This window comes from Pelobates fuscus, chromosome 10 (genome assembly GCF_036172605.1).
Source record: "Pelobates fuscus isolate aPelFus1 chromosome 10, aPelFus1.pri, whole genome shotgun sequence".
Classification (NCBI taxonomy): Eukaryota; Metazoa; Chordata; class Amphibia; order Anura; family Pelobatidae; genus Pelobates; species Pelobates fuscus.
The window spans coordinates 8,084,235-8,104,002 of NC_086326.1; the positions used below are offsets into that span (position 1 = coordinate 8,084,235).

The 19,768-nt window shown below is 47.7% G+C and overlaps 1 protein-coding gene across 1 annotated transcript in view; it reads left to right on the forward strand.

The window, feature by feature from the left end:
- The window catches only part of CCDC186 (coiled-coil domain containing 186), an 83,470-nt gene that overhangs the window by 35,069 nt on the left and 28,633 nt on the right, over positions 1-19,768 (forward strand). Inside the window, exons 5-7 of the mRNA XM_063433735.1 lie at positions 2,512-2,724; positions 14,626-14,745; positions 17,624-17,728. Of these exons, the coding sequence (XP_063289805.1) occupies positions 2,512-2,724; positions 14,626-14,745; positions 17,624-17,728 (438 nt within the window). The remainder of the gene's footprint in view (positions 1-2,511; positions 2,725-14,625; positions 14,746-17,623; positions 17,729-19,768) is intronic.

Genomic DNA, 19,768 nt, shown 5'->3' on the forward strand with positions numbered 1-19,768 from the left:
CCATATAGCCACCCCAGGCCCCTCATGCCTCCATAAATATAGCAAAATCTTACTGTATTCAAGCCTGAAGCTGCTGGCTTTGTCACTGTTTCCTTTTGACCTGTCCACTGCCTGTTGACCTCATCAGAAGTGGTAGCCTGATCCAATCACAATGCTTCCCCATAGGACTGGCTGAGACTGACAAAGAGGCAGATCAGGGGCAGATCAGGGGCAGATCCTGCATGATTCAAACACAGCCCTGGCCAATCAGCATCTCCTCATAGAGATGAATTGAATCAATGAATCTCCCTGAGGAAAGTTCAGTGTCTGCATGCAGAGGGAGGAGATACTGAATGTTTGGATGCATTTTAGGCAGCCATGACCCAGGAAGGATCTCTAACAGCCATCTGAGGAGTGGCCAGTGAAGTTATCACTAGGCTGTAATGTAAACACTGCATTTTCTCTGAAAAGACAGTGTTTACAGCAAAAAGCCTGAAGGCAATGATTCTACTCCCCAGAACAAATTCAATAAGCTGTAGTTGTTCTGGTGACTATAGTGTCCCTTTAATAGGCATATGTTGGTTGTGTGTTTATTTGTTACAGCAAACGCTAAACAGAAATGTGCATGAAGTCCGTTTATCACTGCCCCTGGCATCAGTGTTGTGTGACTCGATATCAGTCAGCTCAGACAGAAGTGTTATTACTGTCTGGGGGTGTATGTCTTGATATCAGTCAGCTCAGACAGAAGTGGTATTACTGTTTGGGGGTGTATGTCTCGATATCAATCAGCTCAGACAGAAGTGGTATTACCGTCTGGGGGTGTATGTCTTGATTTCAATCAGCTCAGACAGAAGTGTTATTACCGTCTGGGGGTGTATGTCTTGATATCAATCAGCTCAGACAGAAGTGTTATTACCGTCTGGAGGTGTATGTCTTGATATCAATCCGCTCAGACAGAAGTGGTATTACTGTCTGGGGGTGTATGTCTTGATATCGGTCAGCTCAGACAGAAGCGGTATTACCGTCTGGGGGTGTATGTCTTGATATCAATCAGCTCAGACAGAAGTGGTATTACCGTCTGGGGGTGTATGTCTCGATATCAGTCAGCTCAGACAGAAGTGGTATTACCGTCTGGGGGTGTATGTCTCGATATCAATCAGATCAGACAGAAGCGGTATTACCGTTTGGGGGTGTATGTCTTGATATCAATCAGCTCAGACAGAAGCGGTATTACCGTCTGGAGGTGTATGTCTCGATATCGGTCAGCTCAGACAGAAGTGTTATTACCGTCTGGGGGTGTATGTCTTGATATCAGTCAGCTCAGACAGAAGTGTTATTACCGTCTGGGGGTGTATGTCTTGATATCAATCAGCTCAGACAGAAGCGGTATTACCGTCTGGAGGTGTATGTCTCGATATCAATCAGCTCAGACAGAAGTGTTATTACCGTCTGGGGGTGTATGTCTTGATATCAGTCAGCTCAGACAGAAGTGGTATTACCGTCTGGGGGTGTATGTCTTGATATCAATCAGCTCAGACAGAAGTGGTATTACCGTCTGGAGGTGTATGTCTCGATATCAATCAGCTCAGACAGAAGTGTTATTACCGTCTGGGGGTGTATGTCTTGATATCAGTCAGCTCAGACAGAAGTGGTATTACTGTTTGGGGGTGTATGTCTCGATATCAATCAGCTCAGACAGAAGTGGTATTACCGTCTGGGGGTGTATGTCTCGATATCAATCAGCTCCGACAGAAGTGGTATTACCGTCTGGGGGTGTATGTCTCGATATCGGTCAGCTCAGACAGAAGCGGTATTACCGTCTGGAGGTGTATGTCTTGATATCAATCAGCTCAGACAGAAGTGGTATTACCGTCTGGGGGTGTATGTCTTGATATCAATCAGCTCAGACAGAAGTGGTATTACTGTCTGGGGGTGTATGTCTCGATATCAATCAGCTCAGACAGAAGTGGTATTACCATAACAGAATACCCTGCACTCGGGTCCTGCACATATGCCAAGGGAGCACTCTATGTGTAGGATGGACACCGCTGAATCCACCAATGTAGTATCAAAGAAGTGAAACACAGGCAGCACTCCAGGATATAGAAGGTGAATTCATTTGTGGGTTCACCACCTCACCAAAATAAGTGCGACTTTTCGGCTCCTAAAAGCCTTAATGATACATCATTAAGCTGAAGTGGTCTGGGTGCCTAGAGAGTGGTCCCTTAATCATGCATCATTAAGGCTCTTAAGAGCCGAAACGTCGCACTTATTTTGGCGAGGTGGCGAACCCACGAATAAACTCTCCTTCTATATGCTGGAGTGCTGCCTGTGTTTCTCTTCTTAGCAGTGGTATTGCCGTCTGGGGGTGTATCTGCTTGCCCAGATAAATACTGGAATACGGCAATGCTCATTATGATTGTACTTGGTTATAGAGCTATAGATATTTACTGAAGCTTCTAGTGCGCATTGTGTGTCCCATTTAACTTACCTGACTGTGGCCCTTTTTATCTCCCTCAATGTTCATTAAAGGCAAATAAAAAATGTGAGGAAGCACGGCAAGAGAAAGAAGCCATGGTGATGAAATATGTCCGAGGTGAGAAGGAATCTCTGGATCTGCGCAAAGAAAAAGAAACGATTGAACGCAAGTTGCGAGACGCTAACAAGGAGATTGAGAAGAACAATGCAAGAATCAAACTTCTTACTCAGGAAAAGGGGCGGCTGCACCAGCTTTGTGAGACAAAGGTAATCAGTGAAATCCGAGATCCATCCAGGATTATAAAAAACATTACAGTGTCATGAAAAAGATGAAGTAAATAGATGTTTAATACAGAGGAGAGAAAAGGCTTTATTGCATGAGCCTTCCAGTCCATGGTGAGAGATCTGGAAAATGAATACATTTTAAAACCCATTTAAAAATATGCTCTCTCTGCTCACCTGTCAGACCTTGGTGGCAGCTGAGTTACAGGGGAGCAGGGAGCAGGAGACCCTTGTGCAGGTGGTTCTCCAGCTCAGTCACATGTATTGCACTAGCGATTTGTGTTTCATTCTAGCAGGGCAGTATAGGAAATGGAATGAAAGATCTTGCTCTGTTCTGAAGCTGTTGTAGTGAAGCCAGTAACCCTCAACAGATCGATCATATTGGAGCGAGGTGTAGGTGTAAAAGGTGTAGAATTGGAAAGGTTCAACATGTTATAAACATCAAGTCAACCATTTAGTGCAATATAAAACAACCAAGCACTCGATGGGCAACCGAGCAGCCAAGATGGACGACAATAATGATGTACTATGCTTATGCTATTAAAAGAAAAAGTATATGCAGGTCTGTCGGTCAATATTTTGGTCATAGACCCTTTGAGAAGAAATGAGATACAGCTATAATAGGAAAAAGCCTAACAAAAGATGTGGCTCAGTGATATGTTTTACCCACTTTTCTGGCACTGGAAGGGCTAAACTTTAACTCCCCTGTTCATTGGGGCCCAGGGCCACCCCTCTATTTGGCACATGTCTAGAGGTGATAAATAGGTCATTCTAAACACTGTTTTAGAAGTGGTTGTGGGTTGTGCACTCAAGTCATGGCTTCTATTTTAGTTATTAGATTATGCAGAGTTTTTCTGATGAGAAAGAATAAAGAGCATTCTAAACACGTCAGGGCGAGTGTGGCGAATACAGCCACCAAGTGGAAGACAACAGCATGTTCATCTCTAGCCTAGTACATCAGTTAAAATGGATTTTTTTCCACACGCCAATATTAGTGCTTAAACCCTACTAAACGTATTTTGTTGTGTTTGTAGGTTATATATATTAAATTCGTGGTCAGGGAAATAGGCCAAGTAAGCGTTAATCATGATATTTACTAAATTCAGTTGTGGTGTGCCCGATGTTCGGGCAGGCCTGTAAATAAAGAGCGACTTTGATACGTATTTCACTGTTAATAAGGCTCGTGCAGATATGTTTTTTTTTTTTTCCCCCCTACATTATTTGGTTACGTCTCTGAACACTTTTCTGAGTTATTTTTCCGGTTGGGGTATATACTGGTTGTATGCTGACTTCCTCCATTGTCCTAGTCTTTTGATAATGTGTACTGGAATATTATGACTAGATGCGGCTGTTGCTGTGCCTATGCGGAATGAATGATTGGTGAAAGCTGATGGATCGCACCCTAATTTTGAAAAGCTAGTACGTATGTTCCCCCGCGAACATGGATGTTGTTAGAGGGTTACCGTGTAAGCTTAGTAGGGTGGCGTTTTTGTCTTGACCTCTGAAGTTCGAATAAAACTGGTCAAATAATTGCACTGAGCACTACATGTTGCCTGTGGCGTATATGGGTATGTCGACAGGTGGCCCTGTTTGATTTGTTTTGGATTGCCGAAGTGTCAGGACGTAGTGGTCCCCCATTTTGTTTTAAATATTTTTATTGTTATCACAACATAAAAGCAGGTTTCATGTATAAAACAGTTTTTAAGCAGGTAGTCGCCTTCGCAGAGGCGTGCATATTAAAGTTTCAGTTAGCATGGGGCAAACATAGTGCAGATTCGTCTGAATATCATGTATTTGCCTACGCAGAGGCGTTTGAGTCATTGTAGGCATGTATTCACAAATATTAAGTGTATAACAAGAACATTCTGTACTGAACTAGTATAACAAAGGTAGCGAGTTAAGAAGAGGAAAAATAAACAAACTATTAACTGAAGAGTATATCTTTGTTATGCGTTTTAGACCATTGCACATTTGTGTGCTCCAGCATATTTCCGGTTGCATGTAAACAGTTGGTCGTGCTGTCTGGTATTTAACGTAGTTGGCCTGCTGACATGGCTAGCGTCTTAGTGTGCGTTCTGTGGAGGTCTATGTGTGTGCCCCAATCATGTGGGTCGTATTTGTCGGAGAGTTCGGTTTGGAGTCTGGTGTCTGTACGTGTGTGTGTGTTTGTTTAGAGTATTGTCGTAACGTATTTGCGTGTAGCCTTTTTGTATATTTCTCTCTGCGTCTCGGTTGTTTGTTTATCTAGGCCTGGACGTGGTCTTTGTGTCCTCGTGTTGGGTTGTGCCGTGTGTGTAGTGTCTCTAGTCCGACATGTTCAGTGGGGGGTGTCCCTCCCCTGTCTGTCTGTCGCGTTTCTCTGCCGTGTCCGTCTTGTGTGACATGGTAGTGGGTCTGGTCCAAGTTTGGTGGGGGATGGTGGGTTGGTGTAAGGGTATGGGGTCATTTGTGGCTCCTTCCCCTGCTGCTGCTCCACTCCGCCGCACCCCTCCGCCCCCCCTCTGGTTTCCCCTGCTGCTCACTCCTTCCTCTCGTCTCCCCCGGTTACTGCTGGACTAGGCGTAGTTGAAAGTCGTTCGATGTGGTTATCCTCAGCCAGTGAAACCAGCGTGAGATGTAACGGTCTCTGAGCTTCGGGGTGTTTGCCTTTATATCTTCGTACTTCCTGGTGGTTTCCACCTCTTCCACCCACCGCGATATCGGGGGTACGTTTCCGTGCTTCCAATAGATGGGGATTATAGCTTTGGCTGCGTTTAGCAGCCGCGGTACAACGGACCTGCTGTATGTTTGCACTGCCATGTTGGTATGATGGAGGAGGAAGGCTGCCGGGGTTCTTGGGAGCATCTCGTCTGACACCTCGCGTATGACGTCCCTGACCGTGTCCCAAAATGGCGTTAGCCGTGTGCATGACCACCAGATATGTAAAAATGTGCCTGTTTCCTCCCCGCATCTCCAGCAGGTGTCTGGCATGTCTGGATTCCTAGCGTGTAGTGTTGTTGGTGTCAAATACCATCTGGTGAGTATCTTGTAGGAGTTTTCTTGTAGGCGTGCGGAGCTAGGCGTTTTTTGTACTAGGGTGAGGCATTTGTCCCAGTCTGCCTCTGTCATGGGCTCGTCAAGGTCTTCCTCCCAATTCCTTATACAGGGCGGCGCCAATATGTATCTGCTGGTGATCAGTATGGTATATATCTGTGAGATAGCTCGGGGTGTTTCCTTGTCTTGCATGCAGATTCGTTCGAATTGTGTCGTCTCCCTCGTCAGGGACGGTTTTTGTGGAATCGATCTGGCGTACTGGGAGAGCTGCGCTCTGGCCAGCGTATGGGAGAATGTGTGTAGTCTGTCTGGGAAGAGTTCTGTTAATGGTCGAATGTTGAACGGGTGCACAAGGACGTCTTTCATGCGGGGGATAGCCGTGTGGTCTGGGACCAAGGTCTCCCGCTGGGAAGTCCGGGTTGCCCCTCAGTGGCAGCAGCGGACCTGGGTCTGTCGTTAGGTATTGTTTCAGCCCCTGCCTGTGCCAGATCTTCATGGTTGCCGCCACAAAGGGGTTGGTGAAGCGTTTACTTCTGTATGCCGCCGCGGGTATCCAGGGTAGCGTCCGGAGGTCGCAATTGATGGTGTCAGATTCCAGTTGGGTCCATGGTTTTGTGCCGCTGGCTATCGTCCAACTGGCCACTCGTGTTAGGTGTGTGGCGTGGTAGTATTTTTCAAAGTCGGGGAGTGCCAGGCCTCCTCGAAGTTTAGGTAGGATTAACTGGTTGTGTGCTATGCGTGGGGACCTGCCTTTCCATATAAACTTGCGGACCTCGGCCTTCAGTGCCTTGAAGAATGTTTGGGGGGCTGGGATCGGTACTGCCTGGAACACAAACAGCAGCTTGGGCAGTAGTGTCATCTTAACCGCATTTATCCTCCCTAGCCAGGAAATGTAGAGGGCATTCCATCCGTGAAGTTCCTCCACCGCTTTTTTTAATATAGGGAGATAATTTTGTGCGTACAGGTCTGCCGGGTTGGTGGTGAGCCAAACCCCTAGATATCGCATGCGGTGGTCGCACCAGCGGTATGGGTGTTGTCTCTGGAGGGTCAGTCTATCCGCGTGTTTGATGGTTAAGTTCAGTATCTCTGATTTTGAGTAATTGATTTTAAGGTTGGAGACCCGCCCGTATTCCTCGAATTCTTTCTGTATCGCTGGTAGGGAGGTTTGCGGGTTCGTGACCACGAATAGCATATCATCTGCATATGCTAGTGTTTTGTGATGTGTGTCCCCTATCTTGATCCCCTGGATGTCCGCATTGTGCCTGATCCTGTTCAGGAATGGCTCCAGCGTCAGTGCGAATAGTAACGGCGAAAGCGGGCAGCCTTGTCTGGTCCCATTGTGGATCTGGAACGGGTCTGTCAGTGCGCCGTTGATCCTGATTCGTGCCGTTGGGCAGGTGTATAGTGCCCTCGTCCAGGTGCTGTATTTCGGTCCTATTCCTATGGCGTGGAGGGTTTCCATCAGCAGATCCCAGTCCACCCGGTCGAACGCCTTCTCCGCGTCCGTGGACAGAAGAAGGGTTCCGTGCTGCTGGGTCCTGACGTGTGCTATGATATTCAGGGCCCGGATCGTGTTGTCCCTCACCTCCCTGCCTGGGATGAATCCAGTTTGGTCCGGGTGGATCGTGGCCGGCAGTAGTGGCGCCAGCCGCGACGCCATGACACTGGCAAGGAGTTTAATATCGGTGTTTAGTACCGATATCAGGCGATAGCTTGGGCACACTGTCGGGTCTTTTCCTTCCTTCGGCAGCAGGGTGATATTCGCCGAGGTGAACTGCGCCGTTGGCGTGGCCCCCTCTTGAATGGAGTTCAGGGCTCGCAGTAGTTTCGGAACGACCTCCTGTGCGAAGACTTTGTAGTATTGAAGAGGGAGCCCGTCTGGCCCCGGCGCTCTGCCCGTCTTCGCCTTCTTCATCGCGTACGCCAGTTCTTCCGATGTGATGGGGGCTTCCAATGCTTCTCGGTCGGCCTCTTGTAGTTCCCGCATGTGTGCCGAATTCAGGTATCTGTGTATGGCATCAATTTTGTTCGGTTGTGGGTTTCCCTGTTCGTCTCGCCGGAGGTGATATAGGCCCTGGTAGTAGGTGTGGAATTCTGTCGCTATCTGGTCTGGGAGGTGCTTAAGTCGTTGCTGCGTGTCTTTTATCTTGGGGATGTATAGTTGAGTTTTTCGTTGTTTCAGAAGGTTTGCCAGCAGTCTCCCGCATTTATCGCCATGTTCATGTATCATGTGTCTGTAGTGTTGGTATGAGCGTTGGATGGCTCGGTTGAGGTGTGTTGTAAGTTGGGTTCGTTTGGCTGTTCGTTCGGTCTCTGTACGTCTGTGCGTCGAGGGTTCGTTTGTGTCTGGCCTCCAGGACCGCTATATCTTTGCTGAGTTCGAGCGTCTCCCGCATCGCCGCCCTCTTGCGGGCTGCGCATATGGCGATGATCCGGCCTCTGACGACCGTTTAATGCGCTTCCCAGCACGTCAGCGGTGTCACTTCCTCCGTTTCATTGGTTTGGAAGTATTCTCTTATGGTGTTACTGATCTTGTCTGCTTCCACCCCATCCGAAAGGATCGATTCATTTAGTCTCCATGACATTTGCCGGGGTCTGTATAATGGCGATTTGAGCCGCATTCGTATTGGGCTGTGATCTGACCAGGTCATTGGTAGGATCTCTGCGTCTCGGAGCAGGTTCAGGTTGTGATGTGTCGTCAGGAAGTAATCCAATCTCGTGTATGTCGAGTGTGTCTGTGAATAGAAGGTGTAGTCCTTGGTTGTTGGGTGCAGTGCTCGCCAGCAGTCTGCTAATTGGTGGGCATGTAGAAGGCGAAGTGTGTTGGCGTGTTTGTCGTGTGGTGTTGTTCCGCGCGGTGACGTGGAGTCCTGATCTGGGTGTAGTGCCAAGTTCAAATCTCCCCCGATGATCAAGGTGCCCTCCGTGAATTTCATCAAGGTGCTTAGGGCGTTCCGGAGGAAGTAGTGCTGTTTCGTGTTTGGAGCATACAGGTTGGCGAATGTGTAGGTCTGATCTACTATTGTGCCTTTAGTGAAAAGGTATCTGCCTTGTTTGCACCTGAGGGTGGCTATCTCCTCTTATGGGGTCCCGTTTGAAAAGAGAATGCAGACTCCTAGTGTTCTTTTATCCGGGTTGTTACTAAAGTACCCTGTTCGAAAGTTGCGGTCTTTCAAGGCTGGCGCCCTGCCTTCTTGGAAGTGCGTTTCTTGGATAAATGCCACCGACGCCCTGTAGTGTTTCAGGTCTCTCAGGAGCCTTGTGCGCTTCTCTCTGACGTTGAGGCCGTTTACATTGTAGGAGAGTATGCTCAGGTCTTCCCGGGTGTACCCGTCGGGGCTCGGGGTCGGCATCGTCAGGGCAGCCGCAGGGGGTGGATAGAAGGGTAAAGGTAGGAAGGGGCGGTGAATGAGGTTGTGGTTAGTATGCTTGTATAGTGTGGTGCGGTTCTGTGTTTAGTCTCTTCTTGTGCTAGTGCTGTGTGGGTCTACGTAATCCGTAGAAGTACTGTGAACTTTAGGTTAATGGACAATCGTCCCGGTGGATTGACCGTGTAGCTCCACTAGTTGGTGGGCTTGGGTCGGTTCCGGGAGTTGTATGGCCCCCTAGTATCGGGGGTTTCTGTGTCCCACACCTGTGGGGGTGTCGGGTAGTTCGTCCGTGGTGGGTTATCCCTCCGCTTGTCGTAAATAGTAGTTAGTTCTAGGAGTGGTCTGTGATCCTTCGTCTCCTAAGTGGCTGTGTATCGGTAGCGTCTGCTCGGTTTCTCTGTGTGTGTTGGATTTTATTCTGTGTGTGCGCGGTGCGCTGTGCCGTGTGCGTGTTGTTACTGCCGCGCTCTTACAGCTTTTCTGATACTGAGTTGTATTGCCTTGGGTACGGTGTGCCATGTGGGGTTGGGTCTTGCGTGCTGTTGAGTTTAGGATCAGTCTGGGCTGGGCTGATCGTTGTTGTGGGGTGGGGGTGTGTCGCTATTCTGTAGTCTGCTGGTGGTGTGTGTCTATTCGGAGTTAGGGGCTTGGACACCATGTGACATGGGGGGGCTATATTGTTTCCTGGCCTGCGTCTTAATGTCAATTTCTGCTCAGCGTGTGGGTGGTCCGACATCTATGTGTTGCTTCTCACGGTATGGACTATCCCTCTGTTGTGGCTATGGTTCGTCTGGGTCTCTGAGTTTTACGCTTTGTCATGTTCGTCTCCCTAAGCTTGTGTTGCGTCCCGCTTTGTCATGTGCGTACGTCGTCTGGTGCTCTGGGTTACCACATTTTTGTCATGGACATAACGTTTCGTTCAGTACACCTTAAAGCAATGTCACACAATTTATATACATAACATATACACCATTCTCAGTTTCCCTCTTTCTGCTTGTAAGTGACGTGGGACCTGGGCTGTAAGGATCGGGTGTCTGCCTAGATTCTTGCTTGCCTCTACATTCTACCCACTTGCGTGGTCTGTATCCCAGTGTTCAATGGCTGAGCGCATGTGGGTCAACTTTTTGTACTTCCCCCCCTCCTCCTCCCTCTCCCCCCCCCTCCCCCCTCCCCTCCCCTCCCCCCCCCGTGTGTTTGGGAAAGTTTTGGAGCTTTTATCTTGTCGTTTCCCCCCCCTCCTTCACCTTTCTTCCCCCTCCCCTCCTTCCCCCTATCTCCCCCAGTTGTTAACCTATATGTCTGTATTATTGTTTCTTCCCCCTGCGCCAACCCTCCCCCCTCCCCTCTGCCTTCCTGCGACCCCCCCTTCTGCCACCCTTTCTGTCTCGAGTGCATCCCGTCTTCCTGCTCTTGCCGTGCTTCCTTCATTCCCTTCCCTGAACCCTTCCTATGCTCGACTCAGCTTTTGTGCCCCGTGGGTCCCGCTCCCCCTCCATCTCAGGTGCCGTCCCTCAGGTTCCAACCCCTCTCCCTCCTCCTGTGGGTTGTTAGTTGGTATTGCAACATGAGGTGGGACCCGAGCGTCTGTCTGAGTTGCACCTCAGGTAATAGTTTTGCTGGGATGTTTGCGTATCTGTTTGTGCGGCTGCTCGCCATCTTCGTTGCCCACTGTGGCTGGTCTGCCCGTCCCCCTCCCCAAAGTGTCCCGTCTGCCCCCCCTGCGCCTTATCTGGCGGTATAGTTGTTGCCATTTGTTCGTCTTTATGCAGGAACCCCCACTGTGTGGAACTGATGTGGCTGGTGTCCCCTGCGCCCCTTAGCTCCCCCGTCCCCCTCCCCACGGCTTGCTGACAAGTGTAGTATGAATTGGTCTGTGCCCACTGCTTGTACTCACGGTTTCGTTGAGCTGTGTAGTGATTCCCATGTCCCCATACCCGTTCCCCGGCTGCGCTGCTTGGTGTTTGGTTACCGCTCCCTCCTCACTGGGTCCTGGTTCCCGTCTCGTTGTTGCTGTTGCTGGGGTCTTTGCTGGCCTGCGTTAGGTCTGCGTGGTGGTTGTGGTCCCGGTGGTTGCTGAAGAAACGATCTCGCCAACCAGTCGGGTACCTGTTGTGGCGGGAGGCCTAGGCTGCGTAGGAATCCTGGGACGTCCCCCGGCTTTCTTATGAACAGTTGGTCCTGACCGTGTCTTGCAGAAAGTGAGAACGGGTAGCCCCAGCGATATTGGATTCCCGCCTGTTGGAGGGCTGATGTCACTGGGCGTAGGGCTCTCCTGGCTTGTAGAGTGTACCTGGATAAATCTTGGTATATGGAGATAGTTTGGCCTGCCATGCGGACATTTCCCATGCGGCGGGCTGTGCGTAGTATTTCTTCTTTGAGATGATAGTTGTCGAGGCAGCATATTATGTCCCTGGGTTGTTCTTCCGGTGCTGGCATGGGTCTCAGAGCTCTGTGCGCTCGGACCAGACCTATTCGGGGCGTGTGTTGGCCGCCCAGGACTTGGGCGAAAATCTGCCTCAGTAGTTCCGGTACGTTCTCCGAGGGGCCTCCCTCCCGTACCCCACGGACTCGCAGGTTCAGTCTGCGGCCACGGTTGTCCAGGTCGTCGACCCATGTTGTAAGGTATGCTATATCGGCCTCCTGGTTCATCACTGCCGTGTTTGTCTGCTCGACGTCTGTTCTCAGCGCCTTGGTCTCGGTTTCTGTTACCGCCATGCGTGCCTCCATGTTCACTAGGTCGGCACGCAGTTGGGCTACCTCCTCGCGGACCACACGGCCCAGGCGGTCTGATAGGGCTTCAAAGTCAGATTTATGGAGCAGATTAGGGAGAATGTCTCTCCACTCACCCCCTTGCTGCTGCTGCTGGGGCTCTGACAGTGTTGGGGAGAATCTGGCTGGTGTGGATGGGAGTGATTCGTCTGCCTGACCTGCGGCCTCCATCTCCCGTTGCGGTGACTGTGCGCGGGTTGCAGCCTGGAGGTAGGACCGGATTGTGTGGTCTCCCCCGGGTCCCGAGGGTCTTGGGGTGCCGCCGGGGTCTGCCTGCCGTTTTGTGCGGCCCATCTGTGGTGTGAGAGTGTGCCGGTTTCGCTTGTTGAGCGGTATTATTGCGGGCGCCACGAGGAGCTCTGGAACTAAGCAGCCATCTTCGTCGGCTGCCGGACACGCCCCCGGTCCCCCATTTTGTTTGTCAGCCATTTTTAGCATTTTCTTGGTATCATTGGTCTTTTTTTACCGTGAATTCGTTTGGTCGTATGAACCCATAGAAGGCCAGATAAGTAGCGATTTTTATGGTGTTGTTTGTTTCGATTTCGAACGGTTGTGTATCCAATGTGTCGGGTAATGCTTGGAATTTGTTAGCGTCTGTGTTGTCGGTTTGTGACCTTCTAGTTGTAGGATACCTTTTTAATATTTTTTTATTTTTTTTTTAATCAGGTTTGAAGACATGAAATGGCTAGGGTATGTGTTTGACATAGTATTGTAGTTTTATCGTATTGTGTGCTAGTTTTAGATTCAAGTTGCAAAAGGATGTAAACGCCACCATAATATCTAATGACAACGGGTTTGTGATCTTGTATTCTGTAATGAACCTGATGAAGATGGTTAAGGTTTGGTTGTATGATCGTCTGGTGCTGGCTGAGAGTGTCCCAGCATTCTTGTCCCAGCATTCTTGTCCCAGCATTCTTCCATGAGCCATGAGTATAGCTAGTCTAGGATGAGTTTCTGGAATAGCAGCGGTCTGTTTGGGGTTTCCTCGGCCGTGGGATGTACTTGCTAGAAAACCTGCAGGTTAGAACTAGAGATCGCATCAACTGCTGTGTTGGGGTAGCCCGGTACGTGTTCGTAAGTGAAGTGGAAATGTTGTCTTGCTGCCAACCACACGAGTCTTCTGAATAGGCTCATGATGGTAAGGGATGAGGACCTGCCTTTGTTAATTATGTTGCATGCTGCTGTGTTGTCTGTATAGCATTTAACTGCCTGTCCTTTCCAAAGGTGTCCCCCACACTTGGGCTGCTGCCACTATTGGGTAAATCTCGAAAAGGGCAGAAGTGTTGTTGAATGATGGCAACGTTACTGTCTCTATTGGCCATGCGTCTCTGAACCATTTGTCTCTGAAAATGTCCCTGTGGTCCAGTGGAGCTGCTGGGGTCCAGTGGGACTGCTGAGCGGCTGGCGTGCGGCACAGTGCGGGCGGCGAGGGAGCAGTGATCTTGCTCAGCTCCCTCTTGCGTCTCTTTGTGGAGCTGGAGTTACGTCATATTCCGACTCCGGCATCACTGCTGTGCGTGCGAGGGAGTTAAGCCATGTAGAGTGCTCCCTCACCGCCCACGGCCATTTTGTTTTGCAAATTTTTGGCGGAACCCCAATTGGGAAATGCTGATGTAGAGGATTGTAACGTTGAAACAACCTAACGGAAAGTAATTTCAACAATTAGAAGGTGAGAGTGGCCGTAGGAGGAATCATCTATGTGAACCACTGTTGTATGGGGGGAATGAAGTGCTTATCGGTACATAAGTTAATGTGTATCGTGAGTTTACAAGTAACATTCCACAGTGATCGTGCACATGCGTCGCTCATTCGGTATTTGTACTGCATTATATTTTTTTTTACTCACTGTCACCGGGTGCTTGGAAGCCGACCCGGATGTTTAGTGGAGCTGTGTGCGAGCGTGTAGTCGCGGTATGTAGCTGGCATCGGTGAACGCTGTGCGCAGCCTGCAAGTTTGATCGGCCAATGTCCTGGCTATAGCTAGGTATGGCAAATCATGTGGGGAAAAAAACCTCTCCTCCAGCCTCCGCCTTCCCATATATATATATATATATACACTTGATATTCTGTATCTTGTCATTACCATATCTCATTGATGACTGATTTACTCAATAGGGTCACCCAACACACCATCACATCTCTGCATGATTGTTGTATGGGCAGGCAGCTGAAATAGCTGAAATACTTGGGTGTAGTTCTGGATATAAAGGAGTCTGTTTACAAAAACGTTTGTAATTGTTTTGCCAGTGGTAAAAGACTCATGCTTTAGGCAGATATAAATATTAATCAGAATGTGGTACCTGCAAAAACTTACTATAATTATCATTTTATTCATGAACAACCTATAGTGTTTTAGTCTAAACAGTACTGTGAGCCTGCAGGTGGGTAACCGTGCCGGCTTCCAGTCAAGAGTATATACTTTCTTTGGCATTACATCACACCTCCTGCTAATTTCCACCCATTTCATATTTCGTGGGCTTGCTCTGTGCAAATGAGCGGACAGATTAACCATATAATCTTATACCTTCCCTGCGCTGTCATCATCCGTGTCATGGACGTCAAGATATTGGTTTCACACATAGCACTCAATAATATGTAGCCATCGTTTACCATAATGCATTATTCTTAATTATTTGTTACAATATACAATGTGATGCAGTCATCTGTTAATAGGACTATTTCCCCCTCCCCCTCCACTCCAATATTTATTTAGGAAACTGAAACAAGTCGTCAGAGTCGAGAAATTGAAAAACTTAAAGAGGAAGTCAATTCTTACGCCATCAAAGTGAAGTGGGCTCACAACAAACTCAAAACTGAGCTGGATACACACAAGGTAAGTGGTATTAGTGTCTATGGTCAGACCATAGATTATAAATCTCCAGAAAGATGGACTGACAAATACCTAACCATATATTTATATCTGGGTCTAAATAAGAGGGGTGTGTGTGTGTTCTTTCAATGTATTAACAATAAAGTTTTTATATTGCGTCATTTGCAGATTGCATCCCCAAAAACGTTAATGCACATCACACGTAATCTGTCCAATAATAAGAAAGCAGGGGATTGTGGGGGCTGGTAACATACAAAACATACAATTTGCTAAAACGGTTAGAGAATACAAGTTTTTGATACATGCAGAGAAAATGGTAAACGTTAGCTCAAAAGGTTTTATTTTTAGCATTCACATATTCATTGCTTCCTCTTCCGCGTACTAAAACAGGAATCCACCTGTTTAAAAATCATTTAGAATTATTAAAAGAGCCTGAAATATGTGTAGCGAAAGCCACTTCGCCACTGTGGTTTGGAGGGGGCTGCTTGCCTGCCTCTTACCCTGTGACTACGGTCCCTGGGCGATTTGGCCCTTTATGCACGGTATTTGGGCATACTGTGGGTTATTGGGCTGCCCCACGATTATGGGCCCTCTCATCAGCCCATACGAAACTTAAACCCCATGGCGTTTGAACTGTGTTTGTGGCATCTAAACGCTGTTTGGATATGTTGAGCGCTCAGATCCAAGCCATCTGGGGATGGGTTGAATGTGGGGGTTCTGTTTAGTATAACAGGAGTTATGTATTTTTATGTCTTTTGGTGGTTGCTGGTAACATGTGCTTAATGGAGGCTGTGTTTGTCCCTGGATATAATTAAATCAGCTTCTCCATTGTCTCCAGGATAGAGGATTCTGGGGAACTAGTTTGAGCTTCTAAAAACCATGCTTCCAGAAGGTCAAATGCACATTTGTAATAACTTTTGAACCCCTGGTCCAATTCGTATGATTTTTGAGTATGTTGTTCCCCCGAATGGATTGATTGTGTATATGTATTTTTATGCGAATGTGATGTATATTTTGGGAGTTATGAATGTTGTGTAAAAACTGTATTTTCCCTACCTAGGATAATTGTATTTTCCTGTGTGTACAGATAATTAGTTTACAGTTAGAGGGGAGGGCTATGTGTGGGATGTAACTATTGTGTGATTGGTTAATGTACGTTACTGTGTGTGTCCCTCCCCTTCATGGGAGCACCTAATAAAAAGGGCTGCAAGCTAGCAGCCAGAGAGTTCTATTTTTACCCTCAACTTGAGTCCTGTCTCTTATTGGGGGAATCTGCTACAAGGGATTGCTATGCTAGGCATATTCCCTTGCTATAATCACTGAGCTCTTGTTAGAGCTTGTTCCTGCTTCGTTCTGAAGGGAGATAGCTGCAGCCTGCGGTGCTTATGGTGTCTGGTGGAGTGCTTGGAGTCCTCTGGAAGCGCTAGGAGCATCTTTCAACGGAGGTACCCAGTCGGGGTGCCAGTGGATCCGTTACAATATGCTCTTGCATTTCTATTGTATTCTAGCAAACTGTGATTTTTCAGTAAGATTTCATTGTCTGATAGAGTAACGGTATTGCTGCTGTGAACGACCATTCAAACATCACATTTCTCCCATATATTACTATAGATACGAATTCAAGGTTTATATTTACAGTTAAAGTAATCATTATTTTGTGCTATTAAATGGACACTAAGCACCAAAACCACTGCATCTTAATGGACTGATCACTGCAGTGTGACAAAGTTAAACATTGTTGTTTGTAAGAAACAGCGTCCGCATCTGTTAGTCAGGACGTCGCTAGTGGTTTACCAGTGGGATGCTTTTGAATTTTACCAGTGGGATGAGAAGACATATACTCTAAATCCGGGGTAGTCAACCTGGTCTAGTCTAATCCTGGTTTAGGATTTCAGGTGGGTGGTGGTGGGTTCTACAGAAAATGCCCGATGAGCCTCGATGGCCGTAAACCAAGGCTGGCAGGGGTCTCCCCTACCTGCCCATGCAGAGCCAGTCTTGCTGAAAGCCCTCTCGGGCTGGTGAGGAGATCAAATATCTCCCACACTGGCCAGCTGGTACGTAGTTCCAGCAGAGGGTGGGAAGGGCCGTGAGGCTCTGTGCTCCTCCCGCGAGCAGGCTGTCCATGGCAATGCTTCAATACAATGCTGTGCTCGCAGGAGGACAAGAGTCAGCCTGCAGCCGGAGGAGTTGCAGGGTAAAATGAACATACCACCATGGCTTGTAGCATTATGTCCCTCTCCCTGGTAAAAGGTAAGAAGAAGGGAGGAGAAGACATTAAGATAGATTTTTCACATAACCCTCCCACCTACACACAGCATAGACCCTATGCACCCTTCACACAAACACATACTACACCGTTCACACACATTAAACCCTCACACACACATGCACACACACACTGCCCCCTCACACACACACACACTATACCCCCAAACAGATTGCCCCTTCACACATACTGCCCCCTTACACACCCCACCCCTCACACACTCCACACCTCACACACACTGCTTCCCCTCAGACACGCAATGCCTCCTCACACATATACTGCACCCCTCACACACATACAGCATCCCTCAGACTCCGCACACTGCCCCCTCACACACTGCACTATTCACATACTCTGCACCCCCCACACACACTGCACCTCACAGACACACATAGAAAATAAAACACACTTGCACTATAAAATTAGTTACTGCGCCACTGGTGGGCAGTAAGGAAATTTTACCATCAAAAAAGATACAAAAGTGGACGCGAGGTATTAAAAGGTTGACTACCTCTGCTCTAAATAATGAACACACCAATATAAAAATAATTTAAATTCCTTTTTTATTTACCAGTATTTTTTTAATTAAACTTTTACCATTTTCATCTTCTGCAGGATACCAAAGACCGTCTTCGTGAAACGACCACAAAGCTAAATCAGGCCAAAGAGGAAACAGAACAAATACGACGAAATTGCCAGGAAATGATTAAAACATATCAAGTACGGCATGTGCCATGTAATACTGCGCTGTGCTTCATGCAACGTGCCTTATGTACAGATATCTCTATGTTCAATAATATGGCCAGCATTTCCTTTATCTGCATAACCCAATATATCTTACATCTATCTTACACTCTACTCCTAGAATATTCTGTGAGCTAGAGGAGGGACACATACACTCTACACCTAGAATATTCTGTGAGTTCCAGGAGGGACACCTACACTGTACTCATAGAATATTCTATGAGTTCCAGGAGGGACACATACACTCTACACCTAGAATATTCTGTGAGCTAGCGGAGGGACAAATACACTCTACTCCTAGAATATTCTGTGAGTTCCAGGAGGGACACATACACTCTACACCTAGAATATTCTGTGAGCTAGAGGAGGGACACATACACTCTACACCTAGAATATTCTGTGAGCTCCAGGAGGGACACATACACTCTACACCTAGAATATTCTGTGAGCTCCAGGAGGGACACATACACTCTACACCTAGAATATTCTGTGAGCTCCAGGAGGGACACATACGCTCTACTCCTAGAATATTCTGTGAGCTCCAGGAGGGACACATACACTCTACACCTAGAATATTCTGTGAGCTCCAGGAGGGACACATACACTCTATACCTAGAATATTCTGTGAGTTCCAGGAGGGACACCTACACTGTACTCATAGAATATTCTATGAGTTCCAGGAGGGACACATACACTCTACACCTAGAATATTCTGTGAGCTAGCGGAGGGACACATACACTCTACTCCTAGAATATTCTGTGAGTTCCAGGAGGGACACATACACTCTACACCTAGAATATTCTGTGAGCTAGAGGAGGGACACATACGCTCTACACCTAGAATATTCTGTGAGCTCCAGGAGGGACACATATACTCTACTCCTAGAATATTCTGTGAGCTCCAGGAGGGACACATACACTCTACACCTAGAATATTCTGTGAGCTAGCGGAGGGACACATACACTCTACTCCTAGAATATTCTGTGAGTTCCAGGAGGGACACATACACTCTACACCTAGAATATTCTGTGGGCTAGAGGAGGGACACATACACTCTACTCCTAGAATATTCTGTGAGCTCCAGGAGGGACACATACACTCTACTCCTAGAATATTCTGTGAGTTCCAGGAGGGACACATACACTCTACTCCTAGAATATTCTGTGAGCTCCAGGAGGGACACATACACTCTACACCTAGAATATTCTGTGAGCTCCAGGAGGGACACATACACTCTACACCTAGAATATTCTGTGAGCTAGAGGAGGGACACATACACTCTACTCCTAGAATATTCTGTGAGCTAGCGGAGGGACACATACACTCTACTCCTAGAATATTCTGTGAGTTCCAGGAGGGACACATACACTCTACTCCTAGAATATTCTGTGAGTTCCAGGAGGGACACATACACTCTACTCCGAGAATATTCTGTGAGCTCCAGGAGGGACACATACGCTGTACTCCTAGAATATTCTGTGAGCTCCAGGAGGGACACATACACTCTACACCTAGAATATTCAGTGAGCTCCAGGAAGGACACATACATTCTACACCTAGAATATTCTGTGAGTTCCAGGAGGGACACATACACTCTACTCCTAGAATATTCTGTGAGTTCCAGGAGGGACACATACACTTTACTCATAGAATATTCTGTGAGTTCCAGGAGGGACACATACACTTTACTCATAGAATATTCTGTGAGTTCCAGGAGGGACACATACACTCTACTCCTAGAATATTCTGTGAGTTCCAGGAGGGACACATACACTCTACTCCTAGAATATTCTGTGAGTTCCAGGAGGGACACATACACTTTACTCATAGAATATTCTGTGAGTTCCAGGAGGGACACATACACTTTACTCATAGAATATTCTGTGAGTTCCAGGAGGGACACATACACTCTACTCCTAGAATGTTCTGTGAGTTCCAGGAAATGTAGTGTGTGGTGCTATGCTCCCTTATCATGGCATCTTTAAATAGATGCCCGAGCTGCCAAATATATCCAC